This window comes from Phalaenopsis equestris, unplaced genomic scaffold (genome assembly GCF_001263595.1).
Source record: "Phalaenopsis equestris unplaced genomic scaffold, ASM126359v1 Scaffold000347, whole genome shotgun sequence".
NCBI classification, from domain to species: Eukaryota; Viridiplantae; Streptophyta; class Magnoliopsida; order Asparagales; family Orchidaceae; genus Phalaenopsis; species Phalaenopsis equestris.
In genome coordinates this window covers 676,216-695,085 of record NW_018164789.1, presented here as the reverse complement: position 1 = coordinate 695,085, position 18,870 = coordinate 676,216, and the positions used below count along the sequence as shown (strand labels likewise).

General features: G+C 32.9%; 2 protein-coding genes across 3 annotated transcripts in view; both read right to left on the bottom strand.

Moving 5' to 3' along the window:
• LOC110026006 (20 kDa chaperonin, chloroplastic) overlaps positions 1-12,585 on the bottom strand; it is an 18,314-nt gene extending 5,729 nt beyond the window's left edge. Inside the window, exons 1-3 of the mRNA XM_020726746.1 lie at positions 12,427-12,585; positions 11,867-12,064; positions 11,599-11,778 (exon numbers count right to left, since the gene is read on the bottom strand). Of these exons, the coding sequence (XP_020582405.1) occupies positions 11,599-11,778; positions 11,867-12,052 (366 nt within the window). The 5' untranslated portion in view covers positions 12,053-12,064; positions 12,427-12,585. The remainder of the gene's footprint in view (positions 1-11,598; positions 11,779-11,866; positions 12,065-12,426) is intronic.
• Positions 12,586-15,484: 2,899 nt separating this feature from the next.
• Positions 15,485-18,009, bottom strand: LOC110026062 (protein ROOT PRIMORDIUM DEFECTIVE 1). Of its 2 annotated transcripts, XM_020726839.1 has the most exons (3): positions 17,827-18,009; positions 17,440-17,759; positions 15,485-16,936 (listed from the first exon to the last, which is right to left on the bottom strand). In XM_020726839.1, the coding sequence occupies exon 3, from the start codon at positions 16,912-16,914 to the stop codon at positions 15,553-15,555; it is 1,362 nt and encodes a 453-aa protein (XP_020582498.1). In that variant the 5' UTR covers positions 16,915-16,936; positions 17,440-17,759; positions 17,827-18,009; the 3' UTR covers positions 15,485-15,552. The 2 variants fall into 2 exon arrangements, with proteins under 2 accessions (XP_020582498.1, XP_020582497.1); XM_020726838.1 differs by having other exon boundaries at positions 17,440-18,009.
• Between the last annotated feature and the right edge of the window lie 861 nt (positions 18,010-18,870).

Below are 18,870 nucleotides of genomic sequence, written 5' to 3'. Positions count from 1 at the left end.
GAAATTATTAGAATAGTATTTTCTCCCTCAAGGATCTTCACTAAGAGAGAGGAAAGAATCTTCAATAAGAAAGAGGTAAGGATCTTCAATAAGAGAGAGGAAAGGATCCAGGATACTATTCACCGACTCTTGATGGAATCGTTGCCCCCGACACTCTTAGGTTGTCAGTAGTTCTAGCACGATTAGAGTGACTAGTCTGTGGACTGTATGACTTTACAAAATACTTATAAAAATAAAACAAAAATTTATTTTGCATGATTAAAAAAACTCTGTATAAAAAAGACTTAAATAATAACTTTTGCATGAAAATCTTTCTATGAAAATTTATAAAGGTTCACGGTTAGTCACTTGGATTGAAGTTAAGGACTGCCTTTTGTAGATTGCTGGGCCGATAACTCCTGTTCAAGGTCGGGAAGCACACGGCCCAGCTCTGAGCCCCCCACTTTTATCAATGTCTTATACTCAGTCCTGGTCTTTCATGTGTGGCTATATGTTTCTTTTGCTTGTGATTTTTACTACTCGTTTTTATGACTTTCATGCTAGATTTTCTTGCTTTATTTAATTTTCTTGCAAGTTTATTAAGATCTGCTGCAAATCATACTATGCTCGCAATATTAATCACGCAACAGTAGCAGATGCCCAGGTACGCTTTTACAGTTTATCTACAGCATTTTACTTTATTACATTTTATATTTCAAGTACATTTTATTTACCTGCGATTTATTTATTCTCCGTGCAAAACCAAAATCGAAACAAAACAAAACCAAACATTGACACCAAAACTGTGAAATGCAAATCACCAATCTCAAACACTTAAACCATGGAGCCGTCGCGATGACAGGAGCTTGGAACCAACTTTGTTGGCACATATAGAAAACCTTAAATCACCTAATTCCCAACATACGCTTCCTAGAACTTAAGCACACACCTTAGGTGAGAGTCCATTCACCTAGTCCTCAGTGTCGGCTTCCTAGAGCTTAAGTACACACCCTAGGTGAGAGTCCATCCACCTAGCCCTCAGCACCTAGTCTTCAGTGTAGGCTTCTTAGACTTTAGGAACATACTATCCTCCTAATTCTCAGCACAAGCTTCCTAGATCTTATGAGCACACTCTAGGTGAGCGTTCATTCTCCTAATTTTCAAATGAATAATGAAACACGTCACTAGAGCCTGATTCACGAACTGATTATGACACTAGATACCAGGATGCACCGAAACGTGACCCATGCTTCCTTAATTAAATCAACAGTGAAATTCCCTCAATGACTTAACCTACAATGAAACCCAGTGCATCGGGATTTGAGTTTGGATATTACACTCAAATCCTCCTGGCAATTGGAGAAATTTCTTAACGCCACATATGGATCATCGGACTAGGATAAGTCTAGGGTCTAGGTGGCGAGGGCGATGACGACATTGCTTATGTGTGTTTAAACGAGGGATATGAAGTGAAATTATTAGAATAGTATTTTCTACCTCAAGGATCTTCAATAAGAGAGAGGAAAGAATCTTCAATAAGAAAGAGGAAAGGATCTTCAATAAGAGAGAGGAAAGGATCCAGGATACTATTCACCGACTCTTGATGGAATCGTTGCCCCCGACACTCTTAGGTTGTCAGTAGTTCTAGCACGATTAGAGTGACTAGTCTGTGGACTGTATGACTTTACAAAATACTTATAAAAATAAAACAAAAATTTATTTTGCATGATTAAAAAAACTCTGTATAAAAAAGACTTAAATAATAACTTTTGCATGAAAATCTTTCTATGAAAATTTATAAAGGTTCACGGTTAGTCACTTGGATTGAAGTTAAGGACTGCCTTTTGTAGATTGCTGGGCCGATAACTCCTGTTCAAGGTCGGGAAGCACACGGCCCAGCTCTGAGCCCCCCACTTTTATCAATGTCTTATACTCAGTCCTGGTCTTTCATGTGTGGCTATATGTTTCTTTTGCTTGTGATTTTTACTACTCGTTTTTATGACTTTCATGCTAGATTTTCTTGCTTTATTTAATTTTCTTGCAAGTTTATTAAGATCTGCTGCAAATCATACTATGCTCGCAATATTAATCACGCAACAGTAGCAGATGCCCAGGTACGCTTTTACAGTTTATCTACAGCATTTTACTTTATTACATTTTATATTTCAAGTACATTTTATTTACCTGCGATTTATTTATTCTCCATGCAAAACCAAAATCGAAACAAAACAAAACCAAACATTGACACCAAAACTGTGAAATGCAAATCACTAATCTCAAACACTTAAACCATGGAGCCGTCGCGATGACAGGAGCTTGGAACCAACTTTGTTGGCACCACGACGAGGAATTCAAACCGAGCAGCAAGAGGATCTTCTTCAGCATCATCTCTTCCTAGCATAATAACAACCTATAGGACTTCGAGGTAGCTCGCCTAGCGCGACATAAATCCTCACTTTCTCCTTAGGCCCCTGCACAACCATGTTGTGCAGCATAAGTCCTAACTCGCCTTAGGTTCCGAGGTTGTTGTTCGTTACAACGTAAACCATCTTATCTCTGCGGGCTATTTATATAATCAGATATTATGCAAATGTAAGTCTCAAATAATAAAATTGGCAGGATTAAACATTCAAATAACATCTTCTCTAAAATGCAGCCACAGAGTAAGATAGTATAGGATGTCACTGAGGTTTTTTCCTCAGGATCTATGACATCCTCTACCTGTTCCTTCCTTTGGACTCCTGAAATAACTGTTCATATTTGAGCCACTCTCATTTGCCTTTCCACGTCCTACCGTGAGAAATTAAACTTTGAAATCTTGAAGACTAGAACCACTGATCATTATCGAGAGTTTTCTCAAGTGACCCCAGTCATTTGAGATGTAATTAAATATAGGGGTTTGCCTCTATAGGGAACTTGGAACCCATGAAAAATAAATCCTATTTAATCTTTGTATTAAATAGGGAAATTTGTCGGTCATATATAAAATATTCGCAGACCAAATGGATGTCACAAATCTCTTAGTTTGCAAGATTGAGCCTATTATCAGGGTCTACACTTTTCTCTTGAAGTGTGTAGTATTCAGGGTGTCAGGCACGATTATGCAAATTATTGGACTAATGAGATCTATTCGGTCTCATTTTTTTCGAAAATTAAAACATACTACTTTCAAAACCCAAAATATATATCTTTTATACTTAAATTAAATTTCAAAAATTATTTTCATTTACCATATTTTCAAAATCAATCGAAAAAGTTGACTTAGTGGGATAAAGGCTTGTTGTTTTTGTAAGGATACAAGTATATGAGCCCTAGACATTCAACCTAGTTAAGCAATGAGATTATCCAAGCTCAGTTAATCAAAGAAAAAAGGATGCAATACACTTCTTATCAAGCTACAAGACAATTGTTAAGTTTTAAAAAAAAAATTTCCTGTGATGGAAATAATAATTATATGTACAAATGTCTTGATTGTTATATTATGATATAAAAAAAGTATCTTTCAGGTCAATATAAATGCCGTGTATTTCAAGAAAAAAGGATTCACATCCTTAACAAAATAAAGCTTATAATTAAGCCATATAATCACACCAAATTGAAAAATCAACAATGGGGAAGCTCAATCTTTTATTCAATCATTATTATTATATGTTATAGGCACCAATTCCATTGAAAATGAGCTGCTAAGATTTCTTTCCTCCAACTCATTTCAACTTTATATTTAATTGCTAGCTTCGTCATAGTCGTTGCCACATCTCATGATGATTTTCACCTGCTACGCCAACTTGACCGACTGCCCCTATCACCCTACTTCCTGCATTCATCACTCCACTCACTACTACAGTCAACCACATAGCTAACGCCTAAATGAGTACCTATTGTATCCACCCCTCTCATAATCAAATTTATCTAGCTACTGCGCTAAGCATGAAGTGCCTTTTCCGCCATTTAATCATTGATTATTATCACCTTACATGAGTTATCCTCGCCTTACTCTCACCCAATAATTTTCACACGTGCAGTCTTTTCTACAAACCTGATGGGCTCACCTCATCTAACTCGGTAGGTAACCTTTATCCTTTGTCTAATTGTGAACCTTATCCTTTGTCTAAAAACCTTATGGGCTTACCTTTTAATCATATTGATTATTCTCTCCTTACACGAGTTATCCTCGCCTTACTACTATCACCCTTGACACTCTCACCAAATACTCCTCATACATGTGCAATCTGTTCTACAAACCTGACGGGTTCACCTCCTTTAACTCATTCAGTAACATTTATCCTTTTAATCGTGTTGATTATTCTCTCTTTACATGAGTTATCCTCACCTTTACTATCACCCTCGACACTCTCACCCAATACTCCTCATACATGGGCAGCCTGCTTTACAAACCTGATGGCTCACCTCATCTAACTCATTCGGTAACCTCTTTCCTTTGTCTAATTGATAACCATTAATCTATAATTTATTAACCACTCACAAAATCTTTTCAATTGTTTTTTCATTGATAACTTCCACCTTTCTTTAAATGAAAGTCTTCTCTAATATTGATACAACTATCAAACTGAATAATAAAAACTATCTCTTGAGATCTTGGGCTTTTAGTTTACTCGTTGTAGCTCATGACATGATCAAGAGCATATCTAACAATAAGACTTTTATTTTGTCATTCTCAAATGAGTGATTAATAGTCTTTAATCTTTCAATGTTAAAGAAAACTGCAAAAAACAGAGTATGATTATTTTCTTTCCACATAAATCCAATAAAAAATAGGAAAAAAATCCTTCACTAATATCCAAATACACACTCGATGACCAATTCTAAGATGCCTAACATCTCTATGGATCATTGAGCTTACTTTTCAATCAAACAAATTGATATAGTTGTTGCTACTAAACGTGATCATGGTACATCATCACAATTCATTTCCACCCTATACAATTGTCGTAAAGTAGATAACTTTTCTGATCACTATTAAGATGTAAATCTACTCATATTTTTCAACATATTGCAACTGCAACTAGTAAACTTGGATCTATCTCACAAAAAGAAAATGATCATCAACAACAACACTAACAACTATATCTCGTGTGATTTTCTAGTTTTGTACCAGTTCCTCATAACGCATCAACACACATGGCAGGTAACTCGCAATTATTTGCATATCTTATCACACAAACTCTCCAACTAATATCATTGCTGCATATCCATCTCTTATATTTTGAAAAAAATCCATCCACTTCTCTTCATTAAGACCTATGCACAAACCAACTCCCACACTCTATCTCAACATTTTAATACGGAGCTTGAAAGTGGCAAAACGAATTTTTCCAATTTCGACATCAACTTATAATTGAACTCCCTTCTGATTGAAAACATTGAAGTTATGTATTAACAAATAGGAGGCTTCTTTGCTTCGTTTCTTTAATTAATGGCTACCTACAACAAAATAATGTGGCTAAACGAATATTACCTCAATATAGTTTGTAGTTTGTACTTTAATGTTCTATGATAGCTGCAGAGAGTATAAACATTTTATTGTTTAATCAATCATATGTCATTCACTATTTTGAATAGGGTTACACGCTTCTTTGTTCTATGTTACAAGGGAGATAAACATCTTCCCTCTCATCATGTTTTTGGCTATGTTCATTGTGTCCACTAACTTCATATGGTACAAGGTAAACCTTATTCTCATGTTATTAATTGTTCCTCTCTAGTTTACTCCCAAACATAGAAAAATATTATTGTTGCTATTCCTTTACCAATCATTTTTTTTATCTCTGCAAATGTTAACTTGTATGAACGGTCCCCTTACAACCCTTTTGATTCTCCTCCACTACAGATTCTCCTTTCAATATTGCACTTGCAATTTTCACTTTGGCACTTGCATTTGCTCAAATAATTTTATACTCGATGGTAAGAAAAACTTCACTATGATACCATAATTTTCAATTTTAGATTTCCTATTTTTGGTATTTAGTATTTGTTTAGTTTCCTTGTTTTTTCCCTTTAGGGCTTTAGGTAGTTGTGTCTTTTGTTCTTAGTTCAATTTTTCTTATTTTCTTTAAGTTGTATCAGCGAAGTCGCATCACGGAATAAAATTTAACTTTTGTTATTTATTCCTATTATTATTTGCATATCCTTTATCATATGAGAATTCAGAACAGGTTAAATTTTTTTCATCATGCCTTGTGTAGCTAGGATACACCGCCTTCCAAACCCAACATGTGACAGATACACCTTCAACCCTTCTAACATTTATGGTTGAACACCAACCACCATTCATTAATTAAAATCTCCCTATTGCTCATAAAAAATGTATAACACAAAATACTCACCACACAATAAAATCCTTTACCTCAATTAAAACATAGCACCACCAAAAAAATCATTTCATCTCACTTAATGACTTAGCATCCTCATGTTGCAACTTTGCCTTATCGCTCTTTAAAGTTTCTACTCGCTAGGAGAATAAAAAAGCATTCAATCCTAACCACAAGCATGCGCACCACCTAATGTAAAACATAATTCTTTTCCATGATGTTTACAATCAATTTTCATTCAAGTAATACGACTGAACATTACTAAGCCCACTTGATGCAAAAGGATGCACAAGAAAATGCATGACATTGAATTAAATTGAGACTTTTTCAGTACATCGTTTTGAAGCAACATCCCAAATATATTGATCAGAAGGAGAAGATAATAAATTATGCAAGCTTTAAAAATCCAAAACAATGCCTTTGTGCATGTTTTATTGAATTTGCAATGCTCTTATTGGGGTTGGTTTATAAAGTAACATAATTGATCACTCCATCTTCATCTATCACACGATATTCATGGTGATACCAACCTTCTTAAAAAAATAATATTTCTGCTATTAAGGAAATTGAACTGCACCTTTAGGAGACATTTGCCACTAAAATACAAAATGCAAACATTTTGTTGGTATCAAGTTTGACACCAACAAAGATGGTGTCTCCATGTCCTAGAAAAAAAATGCCATAAACCTACCCATGGAAATCAGGCCTCTTTGATGAAACCCATTAAACTCTCCTATGAAAAAAACCTTATATAATTCCACTGATAAGAAAACATTTTAATATATTATTCATTATCCCTTAACACACTTAAAAGTAAGCAAAGGTCGCTAGACTGACGCCCGGGTGTAATGTCAAGTAAGTAGGGGTTCCCACATTACGGATAGATGCGGGTAAAAATGTTAATCCATTAATCAAATATTAGGATATGATCTTGGAATAAAGGTACTCTCATAGGTAAATTAATAGAAGTAACTGATATTATGATTTATAAAAAGATAAATATCTTATGTATTCAAAAAACTAAATGTGTTTGAAAAAAGGCTGAGAAGATTGATAATTTACATTTAAAACTTTGAAATTCAGGTAAGAATCGCACTAGAAATGATGTGGGTGTAATTATAGATAAGAGTTTGAAAGATAATGTTGCAAAAATTAATAGAATTTGAGTTAGAATTAACGCCTCAAGATTATTGTTGATATTAACATTGTTAATATTATAAGTGCCCGTACTCCTCAAGTAAGTTTAGATACATGTTCTAAAGTAAAATTTTGAAATGCCCTAGAACACTTAATACTAATTATACCTCCTGAGAAAGCATTTTTATAAAGGAGACTTAAATAAATATGTTAGTAGAGTCATAGAAGATTTTAGAAATATTCATGATAACTACAATTTTGGAGTGATTGATGACAAAGGTAGAGTCATATTAGATTTTATTTTCGCGTATAAATTTGTTATTGCTAACACTTTATTCAAAAAAAAATATGAGCATATTATTACTTACAAGAATGAATCAAAAATACAAACTGATTATTCTTTTATGAGAAGAGATCTTCGAGAATGTTTCAATTGTAAGATCATTTCAAGTGAGAATTTAGGTGCTCAACATCGATTATTAATTTTGAATTTTAAGAAGAATAGTTGTAAAATAGAGAATATTGGGAATCATTGTCATAAAATTAGATAATGGCGCCTACAAAAACAACAACAAAACCTTTATCCCACTAAGTGGGGTCGGCTTTTCTCCATTGCATCCTATTTAGTGTAATATTTTCATTTAAATCTGATAAATTAAGATAAGGGCGCCTAAAAGATAAATTATTTTTATGAGTAAACTTCAAGATTTTAAAATTTGGAATGTTCTTGAAAAAAACAACTTCTATTTTGGATAAAGTAACAAACATTATCAAACGAATGACAAAAGATGTACTCGGAGAATCAAAAGTAAGAGTATCTATAAATAAAATTAGTTAGTGGTGAAATAATAATGTACAAGAAATGATAAAATATAAGAAATTATGCTATAAAAATTAGTTCAAATGTAAAAGCTTAGAGAACCGAGGAAAATATAAAATAGTACATAGGGAGTCTAAGAGAACAATCTGTGACGCTAAAATTCTACTTTTAGTAATCTTTATAGTAGATTATATACTAAATATGATGAAAAATAAATGTATAAACTAGTTAAACAAAGAGAAAAGTAAAGATTTAACTCAAGTAAATTATATTAAAGATGAAAATCGAAAAAAGATTTCCTTAGAAAAAAATTTCAACATAGGTGGATGAGTAATTTTAATAAAATTTTCAAAGAAGTTTCTGAAAATATGATCGACCATAGTGATCTTAAAATTCTTAATAATAATAAAATGTTTCATTTTTATCGTCACATTAGTTGAAAAGAAGTTAAGAATGTTTTAAAGAAAATAAAGGGTGTAAAGTCTGTAGGACCTGATAATATTCCAATTGAAGTGTGTAACTATTTAGAAGATTGGGGAGCTTCTTGACTTACTAAACTCTTTAATATTATTTTAAAAAATAAAAAGATGGCTAAGCAATGGAGGAAGAGTATTTTGGTCCCCAAGAGTATTTTGGTCCCCACGAGTATTTTGGTCCCCACTTTTAAGAATAAAGGAGATGCACAAGAGTGTGCAAATTATAAAGGAATTAAATCGATGTATGATACTTTAAAATTATGGGAGAGAGTAATTGAACATAGGCTAAGAAATATTACAAAGATTTCTCATAATCAGTTTGGATTTAGGTAGAGCATGTCTACCATGAAAGCTACTCAATTACTGAGAGGTTTGATGAAAAAGTACAGAGAGAATAAGAAGGATCTACATATGATTTTTTATGGATTTAGAAAAAGCTTACGATAATGCTTCAAAAAATATCCTTTGGGGAGTTCTAGAAAAAAAAGATGCTGATATGACTTATATTCAAGTTAGTAAAGACATATACTAGAGCTATTACTTGTATTCAAAAGAGGAGGATTGATCAAATATTTTCCTATTACAATTGGATTACAACAAGGATTGGTTTTAAACCCATATCTTTTTGCTTTTTAGTTATGGATGATCTTACTTGACATTTACAGGAAGATGTACCTTGGTGTATGCTTTTCGATGATGATATTCGTATTGTCGATAGAGAAAAATCTTAGAAAAAACTTGAATTATGGGGGTCAATATTGATCAGGAAAAACTTGAGTCTAAAGGCCTTCGTTTAAGTAGAAATAAAATTGAATACAAGGAATGTAATTTTAGTAGTAGTAGCTCTAATAACAAAGTTGTAACTATGGATGATCAATTTATAAAAGAGTATGAACGCTTAAGATATCATGGGTCTACTGTTCAAAGTGATGGTCATATAGATGGAGATGTTATTAGTAGAATTCAAGTTAGTTGGTTGAAGCGGAGAAATGCTTTGAACCTATTGTGTGATAGAAAAGTACCGTTTAAATTAAAAGAAAAATTTTGTAAGGCGGTGGTGAGACCTGCAATGCTCTATTGTGTTGAATGTTGTTAAGTGTTGTTGAGATGAGAATGCTTAGGTAGATGAGTGGCTTTACACTTAGAGACAAAATGTGAAATGAATACATCCGTGATAGGGTTGATGAAGCTCCAATATTGGACAAAATTAGAGAGAGTCATTTTAGATGGTTTGGTCATATTAAACAACGACAATCCGATGATCCGGTTAGGAGAGTAGATGATTTAGATTCGACTTATGTTAAGAAAGGTAGAATCAAACCTTCAAAGACTTGGGCATATTGTATAAAAAATGACGGGCATATTGTATAAAAAACAACCTTAATATATTTGAATTAAATGAAAATATGACACTCAATACGATCCAATGGAGAAAAAGGATTGATGCAGCCGACCCCACTTAGTGGGATAAAGGCTTGTTTTTGTTGTTGTATTATTCGTTGTCATCACTTGGTTGAGCAACTTACATTCCTATCTCTCACTTAAAAATTTTCATCCCCATAATGATACAATGTTAGAACAAATGCTTAAAAAAATTCCCACAACAGTACTAGTGTAACCAAAGCACAACCACTCATATGTTGAAAACTATAGTGATGCTATGTTAGATCAAATGAAATCAAAAGACCACTTTATAATATTATATTTTTTTTGCAGAGAAAATCCTATTTCATGAAACAAATAGAATATTATTATTTCTAAATCAAAGTGAAGAAAATTAAAACAAGAAATCACACTTTCCACCTGTGAAATTCTATGGATTAAAAAAAATCACATCAAAACATTTTTAACTTCTTATTACCCAAATTATAATTTATAAGTGTCATAATGAAACCATTCATATCGCCAACAAAATAACAGTGCAAATTTAAATACACTATCATTTTATCAAAGATATCATTCACAAATTTAAAAAAAAAAATCAATTCTCATAATTTAGTGCACAATGTATCATGTATTACGGGACGCACCATTTTAAACATTGCGCAAAATATTTTAAAAAAATGAACATATAAAGTTAAATATGAAACATTCTTGAATGAAAAGATACAATATGATAAGAAAAATAGCAAAAATAATACTTAATTTCAAATGCTTAACAAGCATTACCTCAGTTGTTTAAAATTCAAAAGCATAGATTTTTTTAAGAATGTTTTCATAAGAAATTTAATTAGCCATCCAAAGAATCAATATCATCATCATCATCATAAGTTCAAATGAACTTGAAAGGGAGTGCTGTAGTACCAAATTAGAAAATTAATAATGAGGATATTTTATCTTTAATACAACTAATATTATGTAATATACTCTCTTCATCGAAAATAAACACAACGATTGGCTCGTTACTTTCCCTAAAAACATAAATTTTATTTTCTCTCAAAATCTCAACAAGCCACAAGTTACACGTAAGTATATAATTGACTAAATAAAGAACTGCAATAGCACATAGGATTCCGTAAATCAAATCACAAGTAAAATAAGTTAAACCTCAAGCTAGATTAACCTAAATATACTAGAATTCACTTTATTTAAAACAAAATTCCAAAAGCACAGGGGATGTTGTAAGCCATATCAAATAGAAATCACTTTAGTTACAATAAATTTCATGAAGTGCAAAGAATGTCATAAATCATATCAAAAGTAGAACAAGTTAAAACTCGTATACCACAATCACCTAAATAAAATAAAGTTTTGATCATCAGATGCCATAATCATTCAAATGAAAAGAAAATCTTGATCAGATACTTTTCATGCCATACAATAATTGTTAGTCAAAAGCAAAAGGAATTAGCATTACCTTCAGACTAATGTCTACCTTCTTCTTTCCAATGGTTTTTCCGTCACCAACAGCAACAACCTCGCCTCCCTGCGGCTTTGTCTGCGCAGTAGTAGGCAGTAAAATGCCTCCCGTAGTCTTTTCATCAGAAGTCTTGATCTTAACCAAAACCCTTTCCCCCAATGGCTTAATTGAAGTGTACTATCACAAGCAGAAAATTACCTTGAGCATATCAGCTATATCCATGAACATTACTAGCGTATTAATCATCCACTGCCTACATGTTTACCTTTGGAGCAACCACAGTAGCAGCCTTAATAACAAGACCCCGAAAGCACCTCCTATCAACAATAGCTCCACTAGCTCCTACTGACAAAGAACCACCAAATGCAGGTTGTGAGAAGCGGAGGCCATCAAAACACGGGAGGCTCCTCCTACCAGCTAATCCACACCCAGCTACGTGAATGGAAGCCATTGATGCTGCAAACTGAAAACATCAAAAAACATATTACCCGCAAAATAGGTGTAACCTCTAGCAAACGAAGGAAACGTTTGCCAAACAGCCAAGGGCAGGATAATCCACTGGTTCTACAGTCTACTCCGAAATACACAATGAACAATGTAAGTAAAACTATATTTCGTTAAATTCACAGACACTAGCTGTCCACAAAGATGAAGCAAGCTACTGACATCACGCATAAAATAAGTCGGTGATTCTGTTCACAAAGAACATAATAGAACCATAAAAACACACCAAACAAACTTACGAACATAAGAAGAGTGGAATAAAATAAGCTGAAACGACAAAGAAAACCGCTGCAATTGAACATCAAAAGCATTAAAAAATACCTTGACGGAAAATAGGTTAAGATTTTTCCTTCAAAAATCTCCTGCAACTCACTCCCTTCAGCGTAACAAGAAAGAAGATAAGCCCGCGGAGTACAGAAATATAAGAAAGGGAGAAAAACCCTAGCAAATAAATCTTTGCTACTCGCAGCTCCGAGGACACTACTGAGATTTATCGAGGCGCTAGATGTTCCAATGGTCCTCCAGAGGTCGGTTGCTATCCGGTCTGTCGAAAGATGCTCGGTGAATTAAAGCCTCCGCTTAACGATCTCTGGTTGTTGGTGGAGCTTAACGTGATCTGGGGGCCAAAGAGGCATTTGTCCAACGCGAGCGGAGATGGTTCTAGAAAATCTAAAGAGGATTCTGGAGGTGAGGATGGCTGAAATTTTGTAAATAATAATTACATAAATAATAATATTATGAATGACATAGATGTAATCCTTATTTTTAGACCATTGTTTTAGATTAACAAATCAATATATTTATACATTCCGTTATCAAATTATTAAAAATTTGAAAAAAATAATAAAATGTGTGTTGGAGTTTTTTACGGTGCGTTGGGAGGGTTGTGAGGCTTGACCTGCTGTATGCTTTAGTGTAAAAACTCAAACGCGGTTCCGAATAAGCTGACGAAACGCTTGAACCAAATGGTATGACGGCGTTTTGAAAACGCCGCCAACACTTATAAATTGCCCCAAACGAAAATGTAAAATTTTATAATAGAGTGATAAATTTAAAAAAAAAAAGATAAGAAGGATTATCATTTTGTAAATAGATCTATCTTTTTTAAATGAAGTGAGAATAAAATATATAATTTAAATCTCGAATTAAAAAAAAATGTAACATGCTTGCTATTCTAATTATATAATCACTGATTATCACCTCTTTATTGTCCTATTGAAGCTCATATTCTAATCAATGAATATCCATTAATTTAAACATTTTATACTAATGAATAATTCTTATTAATATATTAAATATCTAAATTTGATTGGGGCATCTACCGAACTAGGGCTGTCAAAAAAATCATTGTTTGCGAACAGTTCATGTTTGGTTCGTTGATGAGTTCGTGTTTAATTCGTTCGACAAGTAAACGAGACTAACGTCAAACAGATTTTTTTCGTTCGGTTAGTTAAACGAACCAAACACGAACAGTGATGTGCTCGTTCGTGTTCGAATCGTTATTGTTCGAAATATAAAACAATTTAAAATAATTATATATAAAAAATTTATGATATTTTAAAAAATTAAATTTTATTAATTATAATATATAATAAATTAATAATAATACTATATTCATATACTATATTAGTAATATATTAATATAGATATTATATATTTATATAATATAAGTTATATAATTAATATAATACATTATTTCTATATATTAATATTAGGGATGTCAAACTGGCTCGTCGTTTTCGAACAGCTCGTGTTCGGCTCGTTGTTAAGAAACGAACACGAACAGTGACTTCACGAATAATTTCGAACACGAGTTTATTTCAAACAAACTAAATTTCAAACGAACCGAACACGAACACAAGCTTTGTTCGTTCTTGTTCGGTTCGTTTACACCCCTGTACCGACAATACCACTTAATTCTTATGTATTTATAAATCTAAAATTTAAACTTTATTTTTATATTTATATCACCCAATCATTAGTATCACACAAATACACCATTATTTTAACTTGTGATTAGTGAAATACATCTTTTTAAGTATAAATACGATGACATATTTATAAAAATAAAAGTGTTAGATATGTAAATAAATACAAAATGAGCTGTATCCCTCTAAATTTTTCATTTAAATAACACGTAGAATATTGGTTAGAAATAAAATGAAGAATATTAACCCAAAGCAAAAATAAAAATAAAAATTCATTGATTTTTTTTCTTGAACCCCTTCCAAAGGCCTAATTTTTCTGTGCGAACTCCTGATATAGCTTTACGTTCCGTGGAGGTTATTCTTGAGTCAAATTATTTCTAGGTTATTTTCAATAATCCTGAAATACCCCAGAAATAACCTCCGATCTTTATTTTTGGATTATTTTTGGGTTATTTCAAAAATTATTAAAAATAGCCCATAAATAACCTGAAAATAATTAAGGAATAACCTTCGCCGTACCTAGAGCTACGTCAGGAGTCCGGACAGAAAATCGTTCCTTCCAAAGTGTCTTAGATGTCAGTGAAGATCACAAAAAATACTAACAATTTTTAAATTTCAATCAAATTATCGGCTGCATATCAATTTCCTGAGAGATGACTATAATCATCCTGAAAATTTTTGCTTTTACATTTATACCACCCAAATGCTTCATATCACCTAAAAAATATCATCATTTTAACTTAAAAAACAAAGTAAAATTCACAATTTCATGCAGTGATAAGACTGCTGGCATCTAAAAGTTGAAAAACTGGTGTTAAATATGTAAATACATAGGAATTGAGTGGCATGATTGTAGCCTTGTAGGTAAATCTTCTAAAATAATTTAAGCATGTACAGAAAATTAAACAAAAAAAAAAAAAAACTGGGGAAATTTACATTCATACTACCACAATCTTTTGTATTTACATATCAAACACCTAAAATTTGATACAACACCTTGGTGTCATAAAACACTAAAGCTATGCATAACGCAGTGATGGTAATATTTTTAATAAGATGTTAAAGATTTGAGAATTATGCATGCAAATACAAATGTTTAGCTGTTAGATATAGGTAAATTCATAAAAATTGCATGGCATGTATGTAAATGCCCCAAAAACTGGTACAACTTATAAAAATGAGACACTTAGAAACCCGAAGAAAATATCTGTCTCTAACAACAATAACAAAACCAAAACAATCAGTTTCTAATGGATCAAGCAAAAAAAGCTCAAAACTTACCTGCAAAGAAATATTAAAATTCCTTCAAATTTTAAATATTCAAAATACGGTTGAATTTTAATATGTGGATGAAAATCATCACAGCTCAAATCAATCTCAGCAAAAAAAAGAAAAAAACTGTGTGTTTATGTATCTAAAATTCACAAAAAAAATATGCAAAAAATGCATCACCAAAACAGGATATTTAATAATCAAAGAGAAAAAGAGTAACAAACAAGGACCACCAATCTAAAATAGATTAGGAGACCCCATATGTATCATACAAATCTCTCACATCCATCTCAGAATCATCCACAAGACCAGGCTCCTTGATGGTATCTAAGCTTTCCTCATCTTCAAAATTAGAAAAGGTGTCTTGATCATCAAGTTCCCCATCAAACAAATCACCTTCATCATAATCAAGAGATTCATCAAAATTTTTCACTCCCCTCTTCCTCCCTCTGTATCCAGTCAGACTCACAATCTTTTCTTTCCAAAGAGCAAGAGGAGATTGCCGGATCAACTGCGAACCTTCGTAAGCTTCGGTCAAAAATACGCTGAACCTTTTCCCCCTTTCAGAAACGTAAAAGATCCCAAAGTGCTTCAAGAGAAGCCTCATCAATTTTTGGGGCATCACAAATTCCCACCTGAAATGTGTGAGGTGATCGGTTACAAGTCTTTTCTCAATGGTGAAGCTCAAAATCTCATGCATTACTGCAACTGCCCTTTTATTAAATTCTTGTGACCCAGGAATAAGGCCATTGGGATCAGAATATGGAGAAAGGTATGGTCTTTTCTGAAAATGCTCAATTTTTCCTCCAATTCTAAAAACCTTCTTAAAATTGGGAGGGAATTTCATTGGGAAAGGAAGGCAAAGAATTCCTGGTGATGGCAACACAGACAAGTTTTCTGGCAAGGCCTTCTTTTCGAGCTCTGTAATTGCCCAAGAAGGATTCCACGAATTCAATTCTAAATACTCTAAACCATCAATTTTTACAACTTTGAAATGTTCAGGGAACATATGAATCCAATTTTTTCGAAAATCAAAAGGAAATCCAAAATCTCTTCTAAAATGAGCAATTTTATCTAAAAGAAGCCTTTTTTCCAAAGACATCATCAACAGTCTCGTAATGTGCTCGACTGCTGTCTCCGTGTTCTCTTCAATGAGCCGACCTTCTTCTTCAACAAGGTTTTCCAATTGCTTTGCAAATCCACACCACACAACTCCCCTATAATCCTTATATAAGTCAAAGAGTTTTGGAGATTTTCGAACAAAATCACAAACCCTATGAGGTTTGCTAAGATTTATCTGTTGTCTGAATTGTTCTAAGTTCTTCAAAGGAATGATTTGTTCCGGTTCTTTCTTTATTACATCCATAATAAACAAAATCTTTGATGCTACCTTCCACCTTTCTGTAGCAATTTCTAGGTCATGAATCCTTTTATTCTTACTTCTGTCCTGAACCCTCCTGCTTTTGCTCATCAATCTCCTTTGTGAGGAGTTGAAATGGCATCCTAATAATGCATCAACAACTTCAGTTGTGAAAGGAAACTGACTTGGAAGGCCTTTTGCGATTCCATTACTCATGCCTGTAACACTTAAAAAACATCTGATCGCCATCACCTAGAAGTAACTGGCAATTCTGCATAGAATTTGAAAAAACATGTTCCAACAAAAGTTTCTGAAGATTATTCAAGGAGTAAAGCAAAAAAATTAATATACTTAATCAAACTTTTTATGGGAACTGGTATAAAATAATCATAACAAACAAGACAATTGAAACTAGATTTCAAGCCATTTCAATTACAAACTAATGGAATGATTATCACACAAAATGTTCATCTCAATCCCAATACAGTTTCTCCCTCAAATTCTGGTGTTGAAAATGGTACATAATCATTTCACAAGTATATTCTCATAAATCTATATTTAATCATAGTAACGTTAACGCTTCATATAAATTATGCATAATTTAACTTAAACAATAGGGTTTAGGGTTTTTAGGTTCCGGAATACTAGAAATGGAAAGGTAAATCTTTTCCGATCAAACCCTTCCTGCAGAAGTTTTCATTGTTTTCTATACCAAGTAAGAAAGTTTGATAGAAATGATAAATGGAAAAGAGGAGATGAGGAAGGAAGGCACACCGGCTGTTCAAAGGTGCTAAATCATGAATCTGAGCCTTCAAACCTTCGACGCCGACCAGGCGGCACTCCGCTCAACCATTCGGCATCTGGCCTCCCGTTCCCCGTTCGGCGTCGACCTCGTCACGCCAAGCGCTCGCCAAACTAGCCTGCGGTTTCCCGGTCTCCGTTCAATGTCATAACACATACACTCACGGTGACGTTCACCTCCTCCGCCTAAAACCAAGCTCAGCCACTCTGTGTCGAGCGTCAGGCGTCAGAAGTTTGGCGGCGCGTACCCGCGATAGACCTTGACGATGCGGGTGGAGGCGGTCGCAATAGGGCTGTGAATCGGCGGATTTAGTAAATTCGGAACGGGCGATTCGCGCGAAAAGGAAGACATGAATTTACCTTCCTCCATCTGCCTCCATTGTTTCGGGTAGGAGCAGTGCCGAAGGAGAAAAAACATGGGAGTTTTGGGTCTCCGTACACCGCGATCCCGCTGTTGCCTTCTCAGTTAGCTCCAATTGAGACTGAATCGCTAGGGTTTAGGGACTGGGGACGCAGGCGAGGCCAGGAGGGGGAAGGGAGAGAATCGGGAGATTGTATTGTTAATTTAATTTAATTTAATTTAATTTCAGTTAATTTTATGATTTTGATTGATTAATATTTAATTTTAATTAATATATTATCAATTTAACTATGATTAAAAAATTTATATTTAATTATTTAATAATTGTTTAATTTAAAATACATTTTAAATTTAAATTATTTAATAGTAAATCAATATAAATTACATTTTTTAATTAATATAATTAATAACTAATAAATTAATAATCCATTAATGTTAATTAATAGCTTAAAAAGAAATTAATTTAACAAAACTCTTTAAAATTTAATAACTTTAGCGAATTATTGATTATTAATTAGTATAATAAAAATTTAAATTAAATATAATAATTTAATTTTATCATAACAATAAAAGGTGTTTTACATATCAACCATCCAAAACATTAATTATAATGTTTTAACTGCCCAACTTAAAATTTTAAGGTTGAAATGCAAAGTTTTAAGTTGGGGTAGTCAATACGTTATAATTGACGTTTAGGGCGATTGATACTTAAAAACCCCAATAATAAAATAATCAAAATTAATTCTAATTTCTTATTATAACAAACTTAACAAATTTTTAAACTATGCAAAGTTTATAACAGTTTCATATGATTTAATTAGATTTACTAAATTAGTTACCAAACAGTGTTTGAGTTTTAGCCCTGCCAGGATTTACTAAATCCAAATTTAAAGAATTTACTAAATCTTAATAACTTAAATATAAATCATTGACATACTATTTCTTGTTAATTTGAGTTTAATAAATTTATAGAGCATAAAAATAGATACATCCTCAAATTGCATATTAGAATTAGGGCTGTCAATTTGGCTCGTTGTTCGTGA